This window comes from Stigmatopora argus, chromosome 2, assembly GCF_051989625.1.
Source record: "Stigmatopora argus isolate UIUO_Sarg chromosome 2, RoL_Sarg_1.0, whole genome shotgun sequence".
Classification (NCBI taxonomy): Eukaryota; Metazoa; Chordata; class Actinopteri; order Syngnathiformes; family Syngnathidae; genus Stigmatopora; species Stigmatopora argus.
The window spans coordinates 20,346,902-20,372,500 of record NC_135388.1 but is presented as its reverse complement, the minus strand read 5'-3'; the positions used below and the strand labels follow the sequence as shown (position 1 = coordinate 20,372,500).

Here is a 25,599-nt window from a genome sequence, read left to right as displayed (position 1 = left end):
TGACAAATCGCTTAACATTAAGACCGACCCTGTGGACATCTATAAGAGCTGGGTCAACCAGATGGAAATGCAAACTGGAGAGGCCAGGTGAGTTCGACAGGAGACTTATAGTATAGTAGCTAAGTCTAGTATACAGAAGACAAACTAATTCAAGTGAATACATAGTATTTGTCTTTATTCCATGACACAAGTTGATGTATGAGGGAAAACAACATTTGTTTTTTCCCCGAATATAGTCTACTGTTATCCTCAATATCGCCCATTGTGTTGATATTCTTTAGCCATCTTTGCATAACAGTCTTCATAATCTGCAATCTTTATTCTCTATTTCATTGTTTGATATTATTTAATCAATCCTCTGATGTTTTGGACATGACCAAACCATTTAATTTCAAAGAAAATTAATTTGTTTTTCCCTGTTGACCACATTATCGATAAATCAAATTGGGCCATCACATTTCTACAAAACTCTGAATGGTTTAATCCGTCACATTTAGCGATGTCCTGATGCAGATTTTTTTCATTTCCAATCTGATCCAATTTTGTTCTTAGTGTTTTGCCGACACTGATCCGTTTTCGCTCTGATGCCCATATTTTTAGACCAGTAAAAATAATACAAAAAATAATGTTACCAGTATATGCCAATTTCGAGTTTACCTATTTAAGTGAGCGCTGCTGCTACCTCTTTAGGAAATACTCTGTTTACAAATATTACATGATACTTTATTACTATGATTAGCTTCTTAAAAGAAGTAGTCCCAGTCAGCCAACATTTTTGCCTAATGGTTGGATTTAGAGCAGCCGAAAAGCACCACGAGCTTGGTACTGAAAACACATGACTACTGGATCGGATCCAATCTTGTGACAAAACCAGATACTGTTCGATAGCGGTATCGGGTGCCGACATCACTAGGCACATTCAAAACTAAGTAGCTAAGCAAAGTATACATTTGTTTTATCATTTTTTTTTACTAACTTATAACTATGCCTTTTCTTGCTACTGTCACAATGAAATTTCCCGAATACGGGATGAATAAAGTTATCCAATCCAATCTAATCCAATCCAATCCAATATCCATAAATAAAGAACAAAAAATATCCAGTATGTTCACCAAACCATGTCTTACAATCGTCTTCTTAGAACAATATTTTATTGCTTTGACCCATGAAGTCTTTATAGTTTATCATAAAACTTTTGAGACTCGTTTCTACTTGTTCAGTCCATTACATCACTTGAGAATCTCTTTTCTTCTACAGCCTCAAAAACTGGCTGATGAATGCTTAGGCCATCTTTTATTTAAGATCTCACATGGCAAACCCTTCAAAAAGAATCAACAAAATATATTGTTAGATTCTTTTTTCATGCTCTCCCGTTTTCCACAGTAAACTGCCATATGATGTAACGCCCGAGCAGGCAATGTCCCATGAAGAAGTTCGGAATAGACTGGAAGCCTCCATCAAGAGCATGAAGGCAGTCACCGACAAGTTCCTTTCTGCCATTGTTGTCTCTGTAGACAAAATTCCGTAAGTGTCCGATGATTCAAACCAGGATATATTCAACTTGTGTAAACATATCCAACTCAAAATGGCAATATTGTGTCCTCCAGTTACGGGATGCGTTTTATCTCCAAAGTCCTTAAAGACACCCTTCACGAGAAATTTCCAGATTCAACAGAGGACGAACTGCTTAAGGTTTGATGACTTTGTCTGCTCATTTTAAAGTGTCTCTTCAAACCGATTACAATCATAATATTACCACATTTAATTCCTATTTGGAGAGTGATATCAGACTAAAAAAGTTCACCACTGTGGGGGTACTGCCAGGACCGTCTATTTTTTTTATCACCATGTTTAATGTGCGTAGTCCTCTGGTGCTTTTCCTTGTTCCAGGTTCTCTTCTTCTTGGCCTTCTTATTTCATAATAATGTCTTTGTTTTTGTCTCTCTTGGCTTTTTCCCTTTTTTCCCTTTGCCAATCCCTCAGTGTTGAGGCCCACTTCTCGCTACTCTTTAGCTGTATTCTCAAGGTGAGCCATAACTTTGTCTTTCTCCTCTCTTGCTCAAGTTGCGCTTTGATACATTCAACAGCCTTTCATCCTCTTGCTTCTACCCACAGTAGACCTTTGGAATATTAGCACATTGATTTCAATGGATCAATAAGATCAACATTGAATAAAACATTTGGAAAAGCATGAACTGAATTCCTTGTAACTGAAGCATTTTACGATTTCAGATTGTGGGGAACCTTTTGTATTACCGTTACATGAACCCGGCAATTGTTGCCCCAGATGCCTTTGACATCATCGAGATGTCAGCAGGTGGTCAGTTAACTACTGAGCAACGCCGAAACTTGGGCTCTGTAGCAAAGATGTTGCAGCACGCAGCTTCCAACAAGATGTTTCTCGGGGATAATGCCCACCTGAATCCCATCAATGAATATCTCAGCAACTCTTATCAAAAGTTCAGGTGAGGTATTTGTTGCTCTCATGACAAAAGAATATTGAGGAACCATTGCACGATTTGTATTTTCTTTTAGATGGATGTGGCAATGCTGTTTCTTCTTTTTTTTACAGGCGGTATTTTTTGACAGCATGTGATGTCCCCTTGCTTGAAGATAAATTTAATGTGGATCAGTACTCCGATTTGGTCACTGTCACCAAACCTGTCATTTACATCTCCATTGGAGAAATGATAAACACACACACAGTGAGTTTGATACAATATCCTACATATTTCAAAAAGCATCAAGAATTTAGATTTCCTCCACTTTAGCTTTGACTTTTATCTGCTAAGCACAGTTAATTGAATTCATATTCATATTTTCTTCACGCCACCTGATGGTGTAGGGGTTCACTTGCCTGACTACGGTGCGGGCAAGCGTGGGATCGATTCCCGCTTGTTGGTGGTATGATTGGACGTGCAAATAATTCTCAGTCTCGCTGTGTGCCCTATGGTTGACTGGCGACCTGTTTAGGACAGGGATGGGCAAACTCTTCCACAAAGGGCCGTAGTGGGTGCGGGTTTTCGTTCCAACCTATAAAGAAGACACCTTTTTACCAATCTGATATACTACAAGTGCAATCGGAGGATTGCTGTCAGGTGCTTCTTGTTTTCTGCAGAAATCTCATTGGGTAAAACTGACTGTGCCTGGCTCGGTTTGGGACAAAAACCTGCACCCACAGTGGCCCTTGAGGGCCGGTTTGCGCACCCCTGTTCCAGGACAGACCTGGGCAATTAATTCCACAAAGGGTCGTAGTAGGTGCAGGTTTTCGTTCCAACCCATGAGGGGAAACCTTTCCACCAATCTGGTATCTTAGAAGTTCAATCAGCGAATTGCTGTCAGGTGCTTCTTGCTTCAGCAGAAATCTAATTAGTTACACTGTTTGTGCTGGATCGGTTGGAACAAAAACCTGCACCCACAGTGACACTCGAGGACCGGATTGCCCAGGACTAGTCTAGGATGTAGTCTGCCTTTCCCACGAAGTCTGCTGGGATAGGCTCCAGCAACCCCCGTAAACCTTGCGTGGATACACAGTATGGAAGACGAATTAATATTTTTTCACTTATGCGTTTATTCTTACTTTGTTATCAGCTTCTTCTGGATCACCAGGATGCCATTGCCCCAGAGCACAATGATCCCATACATGAGCTGCTGGAGGACCTGGGAGAGGTTCCGACTGTAGAATCTCTCATTGGTGAGTGGCTCAATAAGCGTATTTGAAGAACATATTATGATAATAATAAACACAAAATTGCAGTGTGGAAAATCTGATTTCCATGGCGAGTTCTTCATAGTCAATCATGAAGTTGTTCATAAAGTCATCTAGGAGACACTGAACAGGATATGTATGAAAATGAATCAATAAACGATTAACACATCAGGAATATAATATTAGGTCTTGTTGTGAGTTCATTCCATCAGGGTTTGTCAGAGCGAGTCATTCACATGATTGGTTTGGCACAGTTTTTACACCAGATGCACTTCATGATATAACGCTCCAATTTATCTTGGCTTGTTGTAGTGTAGTGGCTGAGTATAGGGTTACTGGCTGCGATCCGAACAAACGTCACACAGCTTTCACTAGACAGATCTGAATTTTAGACTTAGAAGTTAAAATAGTAAAATATCACATCTGCTTACTGTTTCTGAAACATTGTTGCACTGTGTTAAACAGGTGAAAATCCTCTCCCACCCGGTGACCCCAACAAGGAGGTAATGGGCAAGACTGAGGTTTCACTTACACTGACGAATAAATTTGATGTCCCTGGTGAGGCCAATAGTGAGGTGGATGCCAAGACCCTCCTACTAAAGTAAATTCATACGCTTTGATTTGTGTAGCTTTGTGTCATTTAGCCGCTCCATAAATGTCTAAATATGAATGTGTCATTTTAGCACCAAACGGCTGATTGTGGATGTTATCCGGTTCCAGCCTGGAGAGACTCTGACTGAGATACTTGACACAACAGCCAATCCAAACCAGGTCAAAAGAAGCACAAATCATATCTTCTTTTTACTCTTCTCAGTTTACATGAGGAAACCGGACCCACATCGAAAGACAGATAAAAATCTGTCTTGCATTTTAACCTTAACCAATGGCAGAAATGTCCTGATTTTGTTTACTATTGTATCATACTGTTCTTGTAATATTGCCTACCACCATTTGGGAATCTCTATTTGTTTTTATAGACCAAATTTGCTGCAATTGTGACTGAAAAATAATTTCTGGCTCTGTTCTGTGGACATTTTTGATTCACTTTTTATTTACTTATTTTCTCTTGTGGTTCATTGGTTGAAGGAAGCAGAATACCAGCGTGTGATGCAGAAAAGGGCCATCCGGGATGCTAAGACCCCAGAAAAGATAAAGCAGGTCAAACCTGTGGTGGACGACAGCTTAACATTACAAGGGAAAAAGGAAAAGATAAGGACAAACTTGCAGCGATTAGCAGAGCTTGGCAAAGTTAATCCAGAGAACCGCTATCAGGACCTCATCAATGACGTAGCCAAGGTTAAAAGAATGCATTATTCTTAAGTTAATTTTCCCCAAATAAAATACATGTGATAAAATAATGTTTTGTGTGTATTTCAGGACATCCGTAATCAGAGACGTTATCGCCAACGCAGAAAATGCGAACTCGTAAAACTTCAGCAAACCAACACGGCCCTGAATTCAAAGACCAAATTTTACAATGTGCAGATTGATTCATACAATCAATATATAAAAACATGCATGGACAACTTGGCCTGCAAGGGCAAGTAAGTGTCATCACATTTTTCATCTTTTCTATCAAACCGTGGAATGCTAAACTGTATGCTAATGAATGCTTACAATATCTTCAACACAGGCTGTCAAAGCCTGGTGCCAACAAGGCCAAGAAGAGTAAACAAGTTTCACAGAAATACACTGCCTCACGTCTACATGAGAAGGGGGTACTGATTTCAATCGAAGATTTGCAGCCCAACCAGTAAGTTCTGAACTTGGGGGAGGAAAAAAAACATTTATCACTGTGTTCAAAATGGAGAACTGACCCTCACTATGACACAATAAATCACACAATCAGCGACATTCCCTAACGTTAGAACTATTAAAGTTTATATAAGTCTTATCAATAAGTGTATTTTTGTAATGGAAAGTGGATATATTTCTCCTCATAGGTTCAAGAATGTTATCTTTGAGATTTCTCCAGCCGAGACGGTTGGAGTATTTGACGTGAAGGCCAAGTTAATGGGAGTCCACTTGGAGACATTAGCACTAGAATACCAGGTATTATCTTAAATATATATTGTATAGACTGCACATTACAGTGTTTGTAAGTTCGTTAACCCCCTTTTTTAACGATTTTTCTTATCCTTCATATATGTTCTCAGGATCTCCTCCAACTGCAGTACGAAGGTGTGGCAGTGATGAAGCTTTTCAACAGGGCGACAATAAATGTCAATCTACTCATTTTCTTGCTCAACAAGAAATTTTATGGGAAATAGGGAAGATCGTTTTTAAGAAGGCAACAGACTGAGTTGACCACGAAAAGGCATGCTGAAAGCCTTAATAAAAACAATTATTGTTGTTAAATAGTTTCCCCGATGCACTTGTCTTCTGCGCATTTACAAAGATATATTATGTAACCACATGTTTGGTTTGATACGGCCTGGTGGCGCGAGTGGTTAGCACGTCGGCCTCACAGCTCTGGGGTCCTGGGTTTAAATCCAGGTCACCTCCCACCTGTGTGGAGTTTGCATGTTCTCCCCGGGCCTGTGTGGGTTTCCTCCGGGTACTCCGGTTTCCTCCCACATCCCAAAAACATGCATGGTAGGCTAATTGGACACTCTAAATTGCCCCTAGGTATGGGTGTGGGTGTGCATGGTTGTCCGTCTACTCGTGCCCTGCGATCGGCTGGCCACCGATTCAGGGTGTCCCCTGCTTCTGGCCCGGAGACAGCTGGGGTTGGCTCCAGCACCCCCCGCGACCCTAATCAAAGCGGTTCTGAAAATGAGATGGTTTATTTTGATGAGATGAGATGAAATGTTTGGTTTGTAATACAACACTTCTGTGGAAATTATGCCAACACAAACCCCAATATTTGCTCACCTCTTTAATGTAATTGCAAGCAAGGCAAACGTTAGTTGTATTTTTTTCTTTTAAAAAAATGAAATATCTTGCACGCGTAGGCTGATCACTTATAAAAATTGTTTTTTTTATGGAGAGAGAAGTTGTTTTTATTTGCTGACTGAGGAATAGGATTTTAAGGATCTCTTTGCCAATGTCTATGAGTGCTTGCAATTTTTTTCAGCACGATATGGCTTTGGAAGAAATATATTCCTGGACTTCTAACTGGGTATTTGTATGTTTTGTGTTGCTTTGTTAAATTGTATTCAAAAGAAAACCAAGACAGTGAAACAATGTATTTTATGTTATGTTCATAAGTATGTATATTCTTAGATTTGGATTTGATTCAGCTTACCCTATCTTGACAACTCTTTTTTTATTTTATTTAATAACAATATAAAGTCACATTTCATCAACTAGAACTCCAGTGCCTTCCCGTTCACTAAATTCATCTTGCATGATTATGGATGTCAACTTATAACAATATCTAAACAAAGAAATAAATGCAGATAAGTGAATATTAAAGAGTCTTGTTGAAAAAGACAACTGTTGCTTAATGTTGTCATGACAACTGCAGTCGCCTTCTGTTTTCCTTAAACATGTTTTGAAACGTCAGTGTTTATACTTTGTGTTTCTTTGTAATATTTAATTTGATTTTTGATATTGGATTTAATTAATTTTGTGATTTTAAGTTTATCTGTATCATGTAACAGTTATGTGGTAATCACAATGCAAAAGTTTAAAAAAACGTCTTTAAAATATTAAATCAAATGCAAAGATTTCAAATAGACACACGTTTTATGTTTTATAAGGATATTCTTGTTTTCATAATGTTCCTTTACCAATATTTCGATTTTACTTTCATGCCCGTTTGATTTATTTGGGATTAATGTTTGGAAAGCTTCTGTTGATCATAGAAAATGAACTAGAGAATCTACAGTTATACATCCAGTAGATGTCACTCTACTATTTAATTTTAATAACGTGAGGGATCCAGATTTTTTTTCCATTCCACTTTTTACTCCTCATTAAAACAACAATATGTCTATTGTTATTAGTGTTATGTAATGAACGCCGGATGCTTTTGGTAATACATTTCACTATGTTTTATGTGTCCATGCTTTAGAATAAAGCTTATAATTATTATGCCATATATTTCTCCCAATCTGGCATTTGTTTAGCAGGCTGTGATGGAACCCAAGTTAATTCTGAGACAAATCTACTGCTGTTGTCAACAGTTTAGATTCTCTGGGCTTGATTAATGATGTCTTTTTGAGTTTGGAGAACAATTATCTTGCGGTAGATAGGAATGGAGAATTAAGAATTTGCACTCTCGAGACCATTCGTGTATTTTTGTTTGCTGTTGTTTTTCCATATGAATATATGCCCATTATATCTGTGAATATGCGTGTGTTTATTTTTTTACCTCGATTTCTTTTTCTATTTGAAATGTTGGTTCATTTTGATTGGGCGGCCCGGCGGATGAGTGGTTAGCGTGTCGGCCTCAAAGTTCTGGGGTCTTGGGTTCAAATCCAGGTCGGCCACTTGTGTGGAGTTTGCATGTTCTCGGCGGGCCTGTGTGGGTTTTCTCCGGGTACTCTGGTTTCCTCCCACATTCCAAAGACATGCATTGTAGGCTGATTGGACACTAAAATTGCCCCTAGGTATGAGTGTGAGCGTGCATGGTTGTTTGTCTACTTGTACCCTGCGATTGGCTGGCCACCAATTCAGGGTGTCTCCCGCCTCTGGCCCGAAGTCAACTTGGGTAAGCTCCAGCACCCCCTGCGACCCTAGTGAGGATAAAGCGGTTCCGAAAATGAGATGGTTTATTTTGAATTTGGCCTTAACAAGGCCATACAGCGAAGGTTCCCCCTTCACCCGAATCACTTTCTCACTTTGGCCTGCCGTTGTCCCCCCCGTGTGGTTTGCGGGAGAACGGGTGGAATTTACCAAGCAATGTTTTTCTCGCAGCAGAGACTGCATAACAAGCCATCGGATCAGACTTGCTTTTTTCAAGCCGCAGTTAATACGGTGCACGCGAGTTCGGCGACTTGGCAAGAGATTTTGGTTCGATCCGCGACGAGGAAATGAGTTTTGACCTCCGTGCTTGCTTCTTTTACTTCATGGAGTCATCGGGTCGGAGTTTGAGGGCTCCGCTGGTGCCCGTGGATTAACCTCGAAAGACTCGACTCCGCTGTGATGATTTCTCAGTTGAAGTGTGAATTTGTGGAGTCTAACCCGGCTTCAAGTGACAACAATTACGTGCGCGGAGGAGCCTTTTCGCAGAAAGTCGACACTGAGCGAGTCCGGATAAGACCAGCGGACACTTGTTGAAATACAATTTAGCGAGAAAAGCTTGGCTCCATTGCTTGGGAACTGAGCTAACCTTGTTAGCAAGGTATTCCGCTCACGGGGCATTCTACTTCGGCAGATAGGCGGAATAATTTCACCCAAACCTACTCGGATACAGGTCTTAGAACTCTTTGCTTAAGTCTGGCGTCGACGAGTTGGAAAAGTGCTTTTGCGGAAAATGTTCGAGGCAGGTTTGACAGCAATTTTGCTAACATAGCTACTAGCTGTCCGTCTACCTCCATATTATTGTTAGCTTTGACAGCTAACGCCATGTCTACGTCAAACTCGTACAAGTGGCTCACTGGCAAGGTGTCAATATGAAGTTGTGTCGCGCCATTAACTTGTTTTGTTCGACACACCTCCGTCAGTAAAAGTCGCCTTCTTTAACTTTCAGCCATAGGATATTCGGAAATAGACCATTTCACATTTTATTGGACACTTTACTCGGTTGCGACACAATTTCACGTTCAACCACTTGGAATGTGCGACATATCAGGACTTTTTCAATGGAGGCCCTACAGTAACAACTTTAAAAAATAGATTTCAACAGCCGTCGCCCACGCCTGTGTTCCAAAGTAGCTGTTGTTGTAAAAACCATGTCCGGCTCCCCGGGTACAGGGGGTTCGAACCCCAGGAAGTTCAGCGAAAAGATTGCGCTACATAACCAGAAACAAGCAGAAGAGACGCGGGCCTTCGAACAGCTGATGACGGACCTCACCGTCTCTAGGGTAAGACTACTGTTCTCATTTTGGTGTCTTTTTCTACGAGACTAAGCAACACCACCTACTAAAGTCAAATTGGATTGGACGTCTGTGACCGTCAATGGCAGCCAATGAGTTGATCGTGAGCTAGTGTCATTCCGATGTTATATTTTTGGATCTAAGTCGCCTGATTTTGAGGATCTGCCCAATACCGGGCCCGGGTACAATCCCGCTTCCCCCCACGAATAAAATTAATGAAAAATCTAAATATCCCAATTCATTTTTTTTATTTTTTTTTTGCTTGAAAGTCCAAATCCAAGTCCACAGAATTTGAGGATTGAGGATCTGCCGATACCGAGTCCCGATCGAATGCCACGGCAATCGTTCAATAAGGGGCAAAACCATAAAAAATACAGGCACACCCCGATGCCTCCTCGTCCTGTCCAATATGAACAAAGCTTTCTTAACATTATAGCCACATAAAAGGGATTTTAGTGCAGGAGTGGTGCAGGAGTGGTTCAACCAGGGAACCCACCCTCCTTTTGTTACAAGTCAGCTATGCAACATAAAATAAGAATGAAAACAAATTACTACATTTAAATGAAGTTGGTCATCCAATGTGATTAATTTTGTCATTTTGGTTGTGAGAATTGCATCCGTGTTTGTTGATTTGGCTGGCATTGAGTAATCATGTTGCTCTGCCTATAAAAGCCTATGCATGTCCAACCCAATTTGATTGTGGGGTTCGTAGCAATCGGACGAAACAAAATCTTTAGGCATTTGTCAAAATGGATTGGACGTCTATCGCTGTCTTTGGGAGCCAATGCATTCATAGCAAAGAATAAATGAGTACTAAATTTTTAAGAACAGATTTTTTTCCACCCAATTCCAATCCTCTGACCATAGTGATTGGGACCTCTTTAATCAGGTTTTGAATACCACAGGTCATTTAGAGTGATAACTCAAGACTATAAAATTGTAGCCATCTGTAGCACAGGAAATGCGAAAGTGTTTTTTTTTCACATCGCATCAATGCTCACCAGTCCCCTTGCTCTCAAGTACTCCAAAGGGAGTGAATTCTGGGAAGATTTGTGCTGAGTTCGCATCTGGTCATTCACTTGTACTGGCTCAATTCCTTCAATTTGAACTGTTGAGAGGCTCCACTGGGAGAGTAGAACTTTCAAGGAATTGTTCTGAATTAAGGATTAAGGGAGCTACAGTCTTCCGTCAATTATCGCAACTTCACTTATTGCGAATTCACTTCTTTGCGATTTTTTTCTGCTATTAATTATTTAAAAAAATATTTTTTAAAGTTTATAAAAATGTGAGAAGCCACTCTCATCTTCCGCTTGCTACTACCGTATTTATTCGAGTATAACGCGCATCCATAATTTGTGACTCAAAATTGGTATATATTTTATTTCACCTTTTCTCACCTCACACCACGGATTGCACCGGTACTGGTGACTGGCAAATGCTGAACACGTCGCCATGACAAAACATTTATTCACAACATATGGTACGGAAACCTGGTAAAACAAACTACCAGTATGAACACAATTCTCAAGTGGAATTAACAATTTTAAATCCTTAAAGGCTAATTCATCATCATAATATTTAAAAATATTCTAAGTTGGATTCATCATCATCATCAGATTCACCAAACAATTGATTCCATTCTTCTTGAGTTCTTTTTTCTAAGTGTGAGCACCGGCCAATGAAACGGGCTCTCGCGCCCCATTTGGCGGGCAAACACAGGTTTTACGTCACCGGCGGAAGGCAGTGTTTCACCGAGATTCGTGTATAACGCGCACCCAAACTTTGCTTCCATTTTTTGGTACACAATTTTGCACGTTACACTCAAATAAGTATGGTAAGACTTAGCACTGAAGAAAAAAAAGGTAGTTATAATAGGGGTGATCCTACTTTTTTTGATTATCGCGGCCATGTCTGGTCTAGATTATCCGTGATATTTGAGGGATTACTGTACTTTCATTTTGACACATCCACTTGGGATTGTTGAAAATTGTTGGTTAGAAGACTTCAAATTGTGCTTTTATAATCACCCATGACTGATTTTGTTACAAAACCATGTTTGCATACTCTTTCTTAAAGTTAGGCCCAGAAGTAAATCAGATGACCACCACAAAGATGAGTGGAGACAGTTTAATGAAAAATGACTTATTTTTCACAAGGGATCAAATGATGTAAGCATGTGTTTCACATAATAGAGATGAAAGTCGCAAGAGCTATCAACATGTAGCAACTGAATGTCGTAGGATTTGGTAATGACCATATCAAACACACTTTAGTTTAAACTTATTTCAACAGTCTTATATTTTTATTTTTACGTGCCCTCCTTCCTCTTTGTGAATGTTATGTTTTATCAAAGCTTCCCTAATTTTATCTGGATATCCACAGTTCAAACTCATTGGTGTGAGCACCGGCCAATGGAATGGGCTCTCGCGCCCCATTTGGCGGGCAAACACAGGTTTTACGTCACCGACGGAGGGCAGTGTTTCACTGAGATTCGTGTATAATGCGCACTCGAACTTTGCTTCAGTTTTTTGGTACAAGATTTTGCACGTTACACTCGAATAAGTATGGTAAGACTCAGCACTGAAGAAAAAAACGGTAGTTATAATGGGGGTGATCCTACTTTTTTGATTATCGCGGCCATGTCTGGTCTACATTAACCGTGATATTCGAGGGATTACTGTACTTTAATTTTGACACATCCACTTGGGATTGTTCAAAATTTTTGGTTAGAAAACTTCAAATTGCGCTTTCATAATCACCCATGACTGATTTTGTTACAAAGCCATGTTTGCGTACTCTCTCTTAAAGTTAGGCCCAGAAGTAAATCAGATGACCACCACAAAGTTATCAGTGGAGACCGTTTAATGAAAAATGACTTATTTTTCACAAGAGATCAAATGATGTAAGCATGTGTTTCACATAATAGAGATGAAAGTCGCAAGAGCTATCAACATGTAGCAACTGAATGTCGCAGGATTTGGTAATGACCATATGAAACACACTTTAGTTTAAAGTTATGTCGCCAGTCTTATTTTTTATTTTTTTATTTTTACGTGCCCTCCTTCCTCTTTGTGAATGCAATGTTTTATCAAAGCTTCCCTAATTTTATCTGGATATCTACAGTTCAAACACATTGGGATTGTCCCCCTTAAACTCTGATGTCTTTTGTGGTATTACATAAGAGTTGCATAGTTTAAAAAAAACCCAACAAAAACCTCAAGCATTTGTCAAAAATCCATGTGATGGGAAGTCTGACTTTACACTCAGCGTGTGGACATAGGGTCTTACAGTGGTGTGAACACTTGGAGTGTTGTTACACAAATATGCAAAATAACTTTCAAAACTTTTGGTCTCCCTAGTGTAGGGATGTAAATTGGATAACATTTTCCATGATAAATTATAGGCTAATCATCACAATTGTGAGGCAAAACCATTGAAGAGCAGTCAAGCTTAATTGTGAAGATCATTTCTACTTCAGAATACAAATCTGAACGCAGCCTTTGTGTTCTAATCACTCTTGATAATGTGTATATATGTTTGTCTGTTTTGACTGACAGGTACAATTCCAAAAGATCCAGCAGCTCCGTTTGTCTCAGCCACGACCACAATACTATGGAGGCTCTCTGCCCAATGTCAATCAGATTGGCAACACAAGCATTGAATTTCAGGTAAGAATTGGTCAGCCAAAATAAGTTTATCAATCACTATTCTCTTAACACACGTGCTTTGTACTACCTCTATTGCCCATTGTACTGTAAATGTTGAGAAGACAATGTCCCTTAACACACGTGTGCATTTTATGACCTCTATTGTCCTTTGTGCTGTAAATGATGAGAAGACAATGTCCAAAAATGGTTTTAAGTGGGTTACGAGTACCACCAGGAAGTACGCGGGCTCACCAAGTGATATGCAAAAGATTGAGGTGGTGAATGTTGAAACAAGCTTTTGACTTTTGACATTACAATACAGACACTCCTCAACTTACAAACGCAATTGGTTCCGAGCGATTGTTCATAAGTTGAATTTGTTTGTAAGTTGATTTAGTGCTATATTTTGTATTATAATTTGTTTAAGGCCTATATAAGTATATTGAAGGTTTATATAAGTGCATTTGTATGTTTAAGGCTTGTATAAGTAACACGCATTGGTTTGTACTGAAAAAAAAAACATTTAATAAAATGGAGAGAATATGTACAGTACTGTAGAGAGAGAGATAGATTTATGTATTAGAAACTGGCCAAAAGAAGCGACCTAATGACGATTGCACAGTTTTCTTCTTTTTTTTCATCATAAATGATGCAGTAGCACTGTATGGCATCATTCAATTGATTTGCAAACTTTGTGCAACGTTCAATATTTGGGTCCTGCTGCTCGATCTTTCTGTTTATAAATGGTACTGAATGTGCAACGCTCACCACTTTCTGACGCGCATCAAGCTTCGTTATTATTGCCACTCGTTTCAAATGAAATGGCTTGCCTCTTCCTTGCAACTCCCTCAATAGAAGCCTTTAGCTTTTTACCAACCATATTCAATATTGGATGCATGAGATATTTAATGATACAAATGAAAAAGGTTCTTTGCACACTGGAGATACATTCACGCACTTCCGCATTGCAACGAAGAAGGTAGATGCTGGGTGAGCTGAGCTCTCACAGCGCCAGGCGTCGGTATTAGCGGCGGAAAGAAGTACTACTCCGAAAAAGACGCGAAATACAAAATTGGACTTGCGAACATTTTTGGACTTAAACGCAATTTGCAGACATGTTCGTATGTACCGTTGTTCGTAAGTTGAATGTTCGTAAGTAGGGGAGCGTCTGTACTTTCAAGGGCAGTTCAGTTGTACGCAACGTGAACTACAAAAGATTCAGTTTGGATGTTTTCAAACATTTTTCAAAAGATTTGTGACATACTATTAAGAAATGGTGATTATGTCAAAAAAAGGAAAATAACTACTTACCTGTACAAAATGAATGTGGAACTCAAATATTGCTGTATTTTACCATTTCATAGTTATTCTATCCAACACTTTGCATCACGTTACGCCCACTTAATTCTAGGTGGGACATCACAACCATAATTATTGATTATGTCTAGCTTTGTAATGCTGCATTATGTAGTACACGTTGATAAGACTGGTCACACACCAATAAGAGAATAGAAAGCATACGGATGGAATGGAAGCAAAATGTGAAAATCTGTAGCTCATTCTGGTTGTGCGGTTTTCTGTTTAAATTTTTTTTTGTGAGTGAATTTTTTTCATTAATTTTTGTCAAAAATATTGTCTGCCATCATTTTTAAGTCATTTGTCCTATTTCAAAGCACTGCTTCAAAGTTTTTTCTTGTAGTTGCACCATAAATACCAGATATTAGAATTTTTTTCTCTCCTGAAAATTTAAGACGAGATGATGCTCAAAACTGCCTTTGCCTATTTTTCTTAACATATTGGCCAACAACAACTTAAGTTGTCTCATTGCCTGCTATCGATGCCCAATTCATTTGAGCTCAGTGGATTGGCAGTGAATTCTCATGTTTGAGTTTACTTACTTTTTTTGTACTTGATAAGCATCAGTTTGTCAAAAATGACTTTTCTGATGTTTGCTATTTTTTTTCATGGCCACATTTCAACAAAATTACAGTTTGTGGTATGAAAAATATCCAAAAATTCCAACCTCGTGCTTTGTAGTATAAATAATTTAGTAAGAATCATTGCTGATGATGCTGACAGCAGTTGTTTTTCAAAGAATAGATTTTTTTCCCTCACAATTTTGTCCAGTGGAAATCAAGAGTCAAGCTTGAATATATTGGAAGACAGTTTTCAACGTTCTGGCTCTGTACTATTCCACAATGGGTTTGCGTGAAACAAAATGTGGGAAGTGGGTGGCCCGGGGGACGTCAGCCTCACAGCTCCGGGGTCCTGGGTTCAAATCCAGGTTGGTCCACCTTTGAGGAGTTTGCATGTTCTCTTCGGGCCTGTGTGGGTTTTCCTCGGGTACTCGCGTTTCCTCCCTCATTCCAAAAACATGCATGGTAGGCTGATTGGACACTCTAAATTGCCCCTACGTATGAGTGTGACCGTGAATGGTCGTTTGCCTCCTTGTGCCGTGCGTTTGGCTGGCCACCAATTCAGGGTGTCCCCTACCTTTGGGTCGATGTCTGGGATAGGCTTCAGCACCCCCCGCGACCCTAATGAGGATAACGCGGTTCAGAAAATGGATAAATGAATGAAAATGTGGGAGGGATTCACCAAAACTAATGAGACAATTAGCTGCTCAGATGTTTCATGGTGTGGCCATTTATCACTGCCATTGAAACGGGTTTCCTTGTATCTATTGCTAATCGGCTAACAGGACAATTGTAGATGTTTTTCCCAAAATTGTTAGTTGAATTAAATACTTTTGCAGCAGAGACCTGGCAGAGCATCACCCTCAAAATCGAGCATCTTGTGATGTCCATGGGTTTGAAACTTCAGGCTGCCAAACTGCAAAGGATTTGTGACAGTATTAAAAAAGGAAATTTATGTAAGAGATTTACTTTTATGATTATGTTGGTCTGTCCAATTGCTTTTAGTCCCTTAAAGTGAAAGGCAAAGGTAAATGTGTTCTAAGTCCTTCACCTCTCAAGTGATTTGGATGGAAATAAGTACGCTTAAATTAAAGTTCGTAGTCTGCACTTTCATTTGCCTGACTTCGGTGCGGGCAGGCACGGGCTCGATTCCCGCTGGTGGTGGTATGATTGGGAGTGCGGATGGTCGTTTGTCTCTCTGTGTGCCCTATGACTGACTGGCGACCAGTCTAGGGTGTAGTCTGCCTTTCGCCCAAAGACAGCTGGGTTAGGCTCCAGCAACCCATGCAACCCTTTCAAGGACGGGAGGTATGGAAGATGATAGTCTGCACTTCAAGTACATCTTGATTGTTTCATAGCAAACAAATCAATTTTCTCCCCCACAAAATCTATTGTGAATTGGTACAGAGGTGAAATTATGAGAACTGTGTCTATGTCTCAATATCTATGGATCTGACAGAATGTACATTTTAGGGCTGTGTGAGATGAACAAAATTGTCAAATCATGCCAGATACTTGATAATACGCTAACCATATTACTATGACTTCCATAAAAACTAAATATCAACTTGAAACATATTACGTTGTATGTTGTTTCTCAGAGCCCAAATTTGTGTACATGGCACAACACTACTGAACGTATTGGCAGTCATCTTTGTTAGGTCTTAGCTTGGCTTCTGCAGAGGCTTGCCGTCAGGAATTTGTGACTACTACTAGGTTTTTTTGTCGCAACACTTGGGAGGGTGATTCTCCTGTTGTCGGTGTTGGGGTCTCTCTGTAGGTGTTATAGCTCAGGAGGGGTGTGTTCTCTGTAGGTCCGTTTGGACACTGCTGCCAGTACCTCTGTTTAACTTACAGTACAAGAAGTGTGGTTGGAATGATGCACAGGAAATTCCAGTGCTACTACCCTTGTTAGTTAAATTGGTCAAATGTTGAAATACTCTTAAAAATTACAGGGGAAAGAACTTTTCACAAATGATTACATATTACTGATGCCATTGAGTACATTTCTTTTTAGCATTAAATTGTTAATCATTGTTCAATATGGTAAATATTTTTTACAATTATGTCAACATGAATAAGTGGCCATATAAATAAGTAGGTACAAAAGTGACTAAAGTGGTTAGCAGCCTCTAGAATTTTAGTGCAGTAGAAGATAAGTTTCGATTAGGTTCTCCTAGGTGCAGAACTTGAGTATGGTGACGGCTCTTGGGAAGAAGCTGTCCTTGAGTCTGTTTGTCTTGGCTGCTACGGTCCTGTAGCGCCTGCCAGAGGGCAAAAGGTTGAAAAGGTTGAAGCTGGGATGTGTATTGTCTTATATGATGCTCTTTGCCCTTCCTAAGCACTGGGATTTGTAGATGGTGGTTAGGGGAGGTAGGGAGGCAGTTGATGATCTTTTTGCTGTGTTGATTACTCTCTGCAGTCGTTAGCTGTCGGCTTCTGTGCAGCTTGAGTCCCACACTGACACAGCGTAGGTCTACATGCCATCTCAATGGCTGACCAGTACAAGGTCACCAGCAGGTTGGTGTTTAGTTGCTCCTTCCTAAGTACTGTCAGGAAATGTAGCCTCTGCTGCGCTTTCTTGACGAGTGCTGTGGTGTTTGCTGCCCAAGTGAGATCAGCAGAGATATGGAGTCCCAGGAATTTGAAAGTCTCCACTCGCTCCACACAATCGTCATTGATATACAAAGGGGGACAGAGCGGCCTTGTTCCGTCAGAAGTCCAGGATGCGTTCTCTTGTTTTGGATACGTTCAGCGCCAATTTGTTGAGAGCGCACCACTCCCCGAGTCTAAGGACCTCATCTCTGTAGGCCGTCTCATTCCCCTGTGTTATCGTCCCCACCACCGTTGTATCGTCCGCGCATTTCACAATGATGTTCTCAGGGTGCGTGGGTCCATAGTTACGTATGTAGAGCGAGTAGAGTAGTGGACTGAGCACACACCCTTGGGGCAAGCCGGTGAGAGGTGGCGAACCAGTTTCATGTTCTGGGGTCAGTTGACTAGAAAGTCCCTAACCCAGGAGCAGGTGGAAGACGGGAGCACCAGGTTCACCAACTTGGGGATAAGAATGCCCGGTCTTATGGTGTTAAAGGCTGAGCTGTAGTCGATGAAGAGCTTTCTGACATGGCTCCCTCTTTTCTCAAGGTAGCTCAGTTCAGCGTGGAGGGCGGTGATCATCTTAAAGTCTGGCTATTAGATTAACAAAATTGTGATCACAACGCTTCCTGGAACTGTGCTAGTTGTGTGTCTATATGTCTCATCGTTTCTATTCCTTATTGATTTTATCTTCAACCTGCACAAGGGACTAAAAATGGAAATGAGCCTTTGACTATTATCTTACATATTTACACATATGTTCATTAACATGAATATGTATACTATGTTCCTTAATATGTACTGTCCCTTTATTAAATATATCAAACTCGAACTCTAGCCACAATTTGCAGTAGATTAGTGTCTAAACTGTCAGTCCTTAAGCAGGAAAACATCTACATTTCAGTGTCTCTTTTAATATGTGAATGTATTTTCAAAAATGCTCTTTAATGTGCATGCCATCTGTTTCTTAGGGAGGCTTTCCATCGGGATTGGATACTGTAAGAGGTAATCGTCACCATGGACTGGTTGAGAGGGTCCATAGGGAGCGTAACCGGATCAACTCTCCCCATCGCAGAGCCAATGACAAGCATGGGCGGCAGATATCCTTCCAAATCTAAATAAAAAGTAGATTATTTTTATTTTGAATATTCTCCTCAGGGCTTTTTGTTTGTATCTACACTGTATGTAGTGCGCATTTAAGTGTTAACACAATTGTCTGCAGTTTTAACCTCTTAAACAGAATTAGTCTTGGTATTGAAGTGATGCAGTGATGTTGGGCAAGATAGGTGTTTGATGACCATTGACAGTAGTAGGTTCTCATCACTGAATTTGCTGAATGTTTTTGAGAACCTGCAGAATAGGCATTTGTTTGGAAGGTAAATTTAAGCTATTGAATCTATTTTCCATCAAGAATTTATACAGCATATTAGACACATTAGGCTGAAGATTTTCTTGTAATCGATTCATCAGTTAATCAATAGTGGATCTGTTTGCATCCCCATTGCTTTATAACAGACACATGAGGGAGATACTCTCCCTGAGTGATCTGTAACATACTTCAGGCCACACGACTTCTCAAGTACAGGAGGTTTAGCTTGTTTGATTGCACTGATGGTTAGGAAGATCAACCGTCCAACATGATTGTTCATGGACAATGTAGATAAATAATATGATTAATAGAATGCAATTGATCACACATTTCAGTATACGTAATTAAATACTTAAGTACTATTACAAATACAACAGCAAATACCGTTCACTTGGAAAGTATTAGTGCGTCACATTTTACAGCCTCATTTATAAATGTGATAAATTCATTCTCCCTTACTCAACACACTAGTGATATACTGACCAATACTCATTATTGGTATTGGCGCCAGATATTGCTATTTTGTGGGTATTGGACAGTATAGGATTTGGTCATAAAATCAGATCTGATCCAATATTCATGTGTGTTTTCAGTAGTATGGTGCTTTTCAGCTGCTGTAAATCTAACCACAAGGTAGAGCTGGGCGATGATGACAAAAATGACAAAAATTGTTATCACGATAAAAAAAATAATAATAATAATTGTCAGTCGATATCGATAATCTTCACAATAACTATCATCTTTTTTCCTTTCAAATTTGAAACTTCAACACTTCTGTCAATAAATAAATAACTTTCCTCCTTATTTAATTATGAAAGTTTGAGTTTGATTTATTTAATAAGGGAGAGCATCCATCTTAAGTCCCTTGTGTAGGTTGAAGGTAAACGATGACATATACATATACACCCTTACTTTACAAGAAAAGAGAATATAAAATATGATGAGTTAAAAAGTAGTTTTGTTGTTCTGTTGTGCAATAAAAATAAGACATGTCCCTCCTTACACTATGAAAAGTAAAGAATAAAACCTGCAGAAATATTGACAGGCGTCTTTATTTTTATAATTTTGCCTTCAAACCGAAAGTTGCTGTGCAAAATGAAATAAATAAAATATTCAACTGAAGACATCGTCACCTTTGTCAAGCAGACTATTTTCAGCCTCACAAAAAGAAACGGTGTAAATTTATCTCACATATGGCCATTTACAAAAAAATACAATAAAAAAATAAAACAGTTGGGATGAACTTAACCCATTTTTACCCAAGATAAAAAGTTTTTGATTTTTGTAATGTTTTCCTTTACATAGAATGAGTAAAACACCTTGATATCAAGTAAGAAAAATATTACAGGCTGTCCACAAATGAGGACAGTGGGTTAAGGACATTTTCAATAAGAGTGCTCTTTGCACAGGTATTTACAAGGCATTTAAAAAAAAAAAGTAAGAAAATGCTAGGGAGAATTAATTCACTTGGATCTTTAGTGGATCTGATCTGTGTTGTCCTGCATCTCATAATCGCTCATTTTGGCCGTGTTATTGTCCTTTTGTGTTCATGTTCCCTGTTAGCCTCTATTTCTAACCTAAAATCGCGTAGCCTCTTCTCCTGTGCAAAAAAAGCGTTCATCTGGCAACAGCGGCCCCATTCTCTGTGATGGTGGTGTAATTGCAGTTTAAAATTTTATCATTTTTTTAAAATATTATCTTTTACAAAAAATATTTTATGATAATTATCGTTATCGTTTTATCACCCAGCTCTACCACAAGGCACATATAAGTACTAAAGTACGATCATTTTGAATGCTTTGATGCGACGTTGATATTTTCTAATCATTCTATCCTGTATCAATACTTCAATTAAAAAATATATGATCGATGGAGAAAAAGAAAATGTATTTTCTTTTTTTTCAATTCATTGCCAAATGCTAAAAATACAACTTTCAGATGGGGAATGAATTAGAGTGGATTTTTTTTTCTTCACACCGCATATGTTACATTTGCATATAACACATGGCCCACTCATCTTGCATTACGCCTCCAAATCCATAGCCTTTAAAATGACTGTGATAATTCTACGCCACAGTGCAACGATTTGTGTCAGGGACAGGGATATGAACATGAACCAGTTGGATTTGGTTTGTGTCGTACTCGTCAAGTGGAAGAACTGAAATGATGTCTTTCTGATTGTGTAAATTTGAGTCACATTTTAAAACAAATGCCATAGAGAATGAGTGCTCCACATGTTCAAAATTGTACACAACATAAGACTGACTGTGAACATGGTGGCAACTTCGCTATTAAAATATTAAGGCAATTTAATGAATAATAGAAGAGAACATCCAAAATAATGCTCCTTTTAATATTGGCTACAGTTCAGTGGACCTGAAATTTCTGATTGATACATGCAAGTGTTTTTTAAAAGAAACATCAAGCTGCATTGAGATGGTCTTATAGTCTTTTACTTAGACAATTCGCTTCTCTCTTTCATCCATGTTATTTGGGGCTAAAAGTACAACAAAAATTAAATATCGCCAAAATTAAGAAAACATCTTTGTGATGTGCGAGGAAAACAGAGTACCTGGAGAAAGAAAACCCACGCAGGCCCGGGCACAAAATGCACACAAGAAGATCGGGGTTTGCATTTAATCTAAATATATAATGTCAGATTTGATTAAAACCCAAAATAAACCCAGATGATATTCTGCTTCATTCTTGAGCAAAGATACATGAGTACAGTAGTCACCAGTTACAGATTTCCATACTTATTGTACAAGGCACATTGATGTACTATTTGATACATTGACAAAACTATTATTTACAAATATTATATTTTCATTCATATTGCCTTATTTGCTTGCATTCCTTGACATTTATTTGACAAGTTTTGTCATTTAAAGCAGGTTGGTATAATAAACATTTAACAGCATTCATTTTCCTTGACCATACTCCACATAGAAAGCTCTCCATATGGAACCGTGTACCTCTCCCCACCTCCAGACAACAACTGGAGAAGGTAAGTTGCCTTGTTTGCCAAAATGTTTTTCTGTCTTTTTATCTGTAACAAATCATTTTTGACAACTTGTTATGTTGCCACCCTTTTCAACATATCGCCACATTTCTGGCTTCACACATAAAGATATAAAATTAATTTTTTGTCAAGAATTAACAAGTGGGACATAATCGTCAAGTGGAATGAAATTTATTGGATATCTTATACTTTGTTAATAAATAAAATACTGAAAAGTGGGGAGTGCAATGTTATTGCCCATCCCATTAATACTTTATTGGGACACTTTTTGCTTGGGGGATCTCTCTATTAGTTTTGCACATTAAGAGACCAAAATTCTTGTCCATTCTTCCTTGTAAAGCAGCTCGAGCTCATATACATATACCAGAGCTGCCAACCTCTGTCGACCCCATTTCAGGAGTAACCTTGTCCCATTTCCGGAGTTTATCCGGAGTGAATGCGATTCACGCAAAATTGATATCCGCTGAAGTCGCACAAGACGAATCATTCATCAGAACTTGTAACTCGTATGAATCACAATGCACTCTTGTTACCAAATTCTTCAGGTTTACAGTGCAGTTGAATCAAGATGGTGGAAGCCGTAGCGATGGTGTGAATTTCGAGGCATTTAAATTGGAAATTTGGTACTTTTCTGAAATGGTTGCTTCAAAAAAATTAGAGTGACAATTTTTGGGGGGTTTCCGGAGTTTAGAGAGGTTGTCCGGAGTCCCGGAGTTTGCATTGCATTTCTGGGTAAACTCCTGAAATTCCGGAGTAGTTGGCACCTGATATACATTCATTCATGGCATATGTTTTTTAATTATAAGAAACACACCACTGACATAAGAAGCATTGAAATATAGTGTAACCATATATGTACATATATTATACTGTATAGGTAGATATGAGGTTGTTCTCATATTGTAGCAGTCACCATTGGGAACATTGACTTACAATGAGAAGAAAGTAAATTACTAAAGCTGAGCTACACTTTCCTAGAGGCACGCCCCTACACTCTTTAGTTTTCAATGCTTGCGTGGCCGCATGCCAGTCAACATTGCTTGCCTTCCATCGTCCTAACAGACATTTACCTTGCTGTGCAATTAGTGGAACATATCAGTTTGTATTGTAAAATAAGTAAAAGTGGCAGCCTCACCCACTTGTCATTGTTGATGCCACTAAAACAGGTTGGCTCATAAATACACAGAGCAACCATACAAAAAGGTTTTTAGAGAAGGTGTTTTCTCTCTGTGCCATGTGACATAGTGGCACAAGTGCACAGTGCATATACATAATTATTCAGATTACCATAAATATATTCAGTTATTCACGGGGCATTTTTAGATTGACAGCAAATTTTTCCATCGCAAAATGTTTTTAATTGGTCGCTTCAAAATTGCAATAAAAATACAAGTTTTTCCCCTATAATGACTGATTAATCATGATGATTGATTATGATCAGATTCATTCATTCCTTTTCCGGACCGATTATGCTCACAATGGTTACTGGGGATCCCGGCGCCTATCCCAGGCAAGTATGGACACCCTGAATTGGTGGTCAGCCAATCGCAGGGCAAATGACTAGATTGTTTGTCAAAATAATCTTGATTTTAATTTCGGGCATAATTGTGCAGTTCCATACATCATTGCGCGAACCATGAAGGTGAAATGGCATAACAATCTCAAAACACATCATTTTTATAAATTTTTATTTACCCCAATGATATGTTGTTGCAATCTTAGGCAGCAGATTTGTCAATTATCTGCTGACCAAACATAGTCTCCTGCACAATCTGCAGGATATTGTTGCCACAGTGTGAATTATGGCAACCTCTCCCTTAATGTAGTGGATTTTGGCCCAGTGCGATATCGCTTATTTGGCGGGAATTCAAATCTTCCCAAGCTTACTAAGCACAATTTGTCTGTAATGTATTCAGAGTTTTTATAAAGATGTAACATTTGGACTGCTTGATGTGATTTTGAGACAGTATTTTTAATATTGCTTTTTCTAGACATGCGTTACATCATCAACATTTCGTTGCAATCCCTAATTGGAAACTCGTCAACAAAACGCCACCCACTTTAACATTGGAGACCCATCAGTGACTAATATGCTGACAATGCTGATCAATTTAACTTTGCATTTATGATTCACATATATTTCTAATAACTGGGCATATACAGTCAGTTAGAAATCATTGGATCAGCAATTTCAGTTAAATAGAGAAGCATTTTACATTGAATTAGCATAATTCGTTCCACAATCTAGCCGCTATGAACTAGGGTTGAGCCAAACAGTGTTTTTTTCTTCTCCTGACGCTTGATTATTTTTACGATTAGTCTAAAGATGATTTTTTTTCCGAATCTAGTTATTATTTTTGGGGTTGATGATCATTGGTTCATTTTCCAAAGGTGGCCAGCCAATCGCAGGCCATGAGGAGACGGACAACCATTCACAACCTAGGGGCAATTTTAGATTGTCCAATCAGTCTACCATGCATGTCTTTGGAATGTGGGAGGAAACCGGAGTACCCGGAGAAAACCCACACAGGCTCAGGGAGAATATGCAAACTCCACACAGGTGGGCCGACCAGGATTTGAACCCAGGACCCCAGAACTGTGAGGCCGCCATGCTAACCACTCAATCCACCGGGCCGCCCTCTATCCAAATTAAATTAAATAAACTGAAAACAATGTAGTGTGCCTGGTGAGTCTCTCTAATCATAAAAAAATGGTGTGTTTGGTGGTTTGGACACAACTAGGGCGAGACCGAAATAAGTCTTTACATCTCATCTCACTGTAAATGAAAAGCTGTTCTCATCAGGGTGCCCCCCGCTTCCTGCCTGAAGTCAGCTAGGATAGGCTCCAGCACCCCCCGCAACCCTAGTGAGGATAATGCGGTTCAGAAAATTGTTGAATGGATATCATATAACAGACAAACAGTGATATTTGAGAAGTGAAATGAAGTTTATAGGATTTACAGAAAGTGTGCAATATTTAATTTAACAGAAGTAGGCAGGTGCATACATTTGGGCACTCTTGTAGTTTTATGTATTTGAATATCTTATACTCCAGTGCGACTTAAGTGTAGTCACATAATAAAATATCATTTCACCTTTTAGTTTTACACTGAACCGCATGAAGGGTCTCAGGCTTGTTCATAATTTACATTGGCGGTGGGTGGACTTTTTTTGTATAGCAATACCTAAACTATAAGAATAAATAGACATCTTACTAATGTTAGCCCCCCCCCTCCTTATTTAGCAAATAGTAGACTCATTTACTCTAAAGTTGAGCAAGATGGCAGCGCAAGTGTTCTCTTTCTTTGCCATATCGAGACCTTGCACCTTCCCGACGATTTTCATCATTCTCTGTGAC

The 25,599-nt window shown here is 39.1% G+C and overlaps 2 protein-coding genes across 7 annotated transcripts in view; both read left to right on the top strand.

Annotated features, from left to right (window-relative positions):
• iqgap1 (IQ motif containing GTPase activating protein 1) overlaps positions 1-7,754 on the top strand; it is a 52,616-nt gene extending 44,862 nt beyond the window's left edge. Inside the window, exons 25-37 of the mRNA XM_077587398.1 lie at positions 1-87; positions 1,384-1,524; positions 1,608-1,692; positions 2,233-2,465; positions 2,573-2,705; positions 3,592-3,694; positions 4,175-4,310; positions 4,393-4,480; positions 4,796-5,005; positions 5,087-5,253; positions 5,343-5,462; positions 5,653-5,761; positions 5,866-7,754. The exon at positions 1-87 is cut by the window's left edge and continues 138 nt beyond it. Of these exons, the coding sequence (XP_077443524.1) occupies positions 1-87; positions 1,384-1,524; positions 1,608-1,692; positions 2,233-2,465; positions 2,573-2,705; positions 3,592-3,694; positions 4,175-4,310; positions 4,393-4,480; positions 4,796-5,005; positions 5,087-5,253; positions 5,343-5,462; positions 5,653-5,761; positions 5,866-5,979 (1,726 nt within the window). The 3' untranslated portion in view covers positions 5,980-7,754. The remainder of the gene's footprint in view (positions 88-1,383; positions 1,525-1,607; positions 1,693-2,232; positions 2,466-2,572; positions 2,706-3,591; positions 3,695-4,174; positions 4,311-4,392; positions 4,481-4,795; positions 5,006-5,086; positions 5,254-5,342; positions 5,463-5,652; positions 5,762-5,865) is intronic.
• Positions 7,755-8,448: 694 nt separating this feature from the next.
• Positions 8,449-25,599, top strand: part of crtc3 (CREB regulated transcription coactivator 3) — a 54,201-nt gene continuing 37,050 nt past the window's right edge. For all 6 annotated transcript variants that reach the window (XM_077594986.1, XM_077594985.1, XM_077594984.1 and 3 more), the window contains exons 1-4: positions 8,449-9,681; positions 13,251-13,361; positions 18,823-18,954; positions 22,169-22,227. In XM_077594986.1, coding sequence (XP_077451112.1) covers positions 9,550-9,681; positions 13,251-13,361; positions 18,823-18,954; positions 22,169-22,227 — 434 coding nt within the window. In that variant the 5' untranslated portion in view covers positions 8,449-9,549. The remainder of the gene's footprint in view (positions 9,682-13,250; positions 13,362-18,822; positions 18,955-22,168; positions 22,228-25,599) is intronic.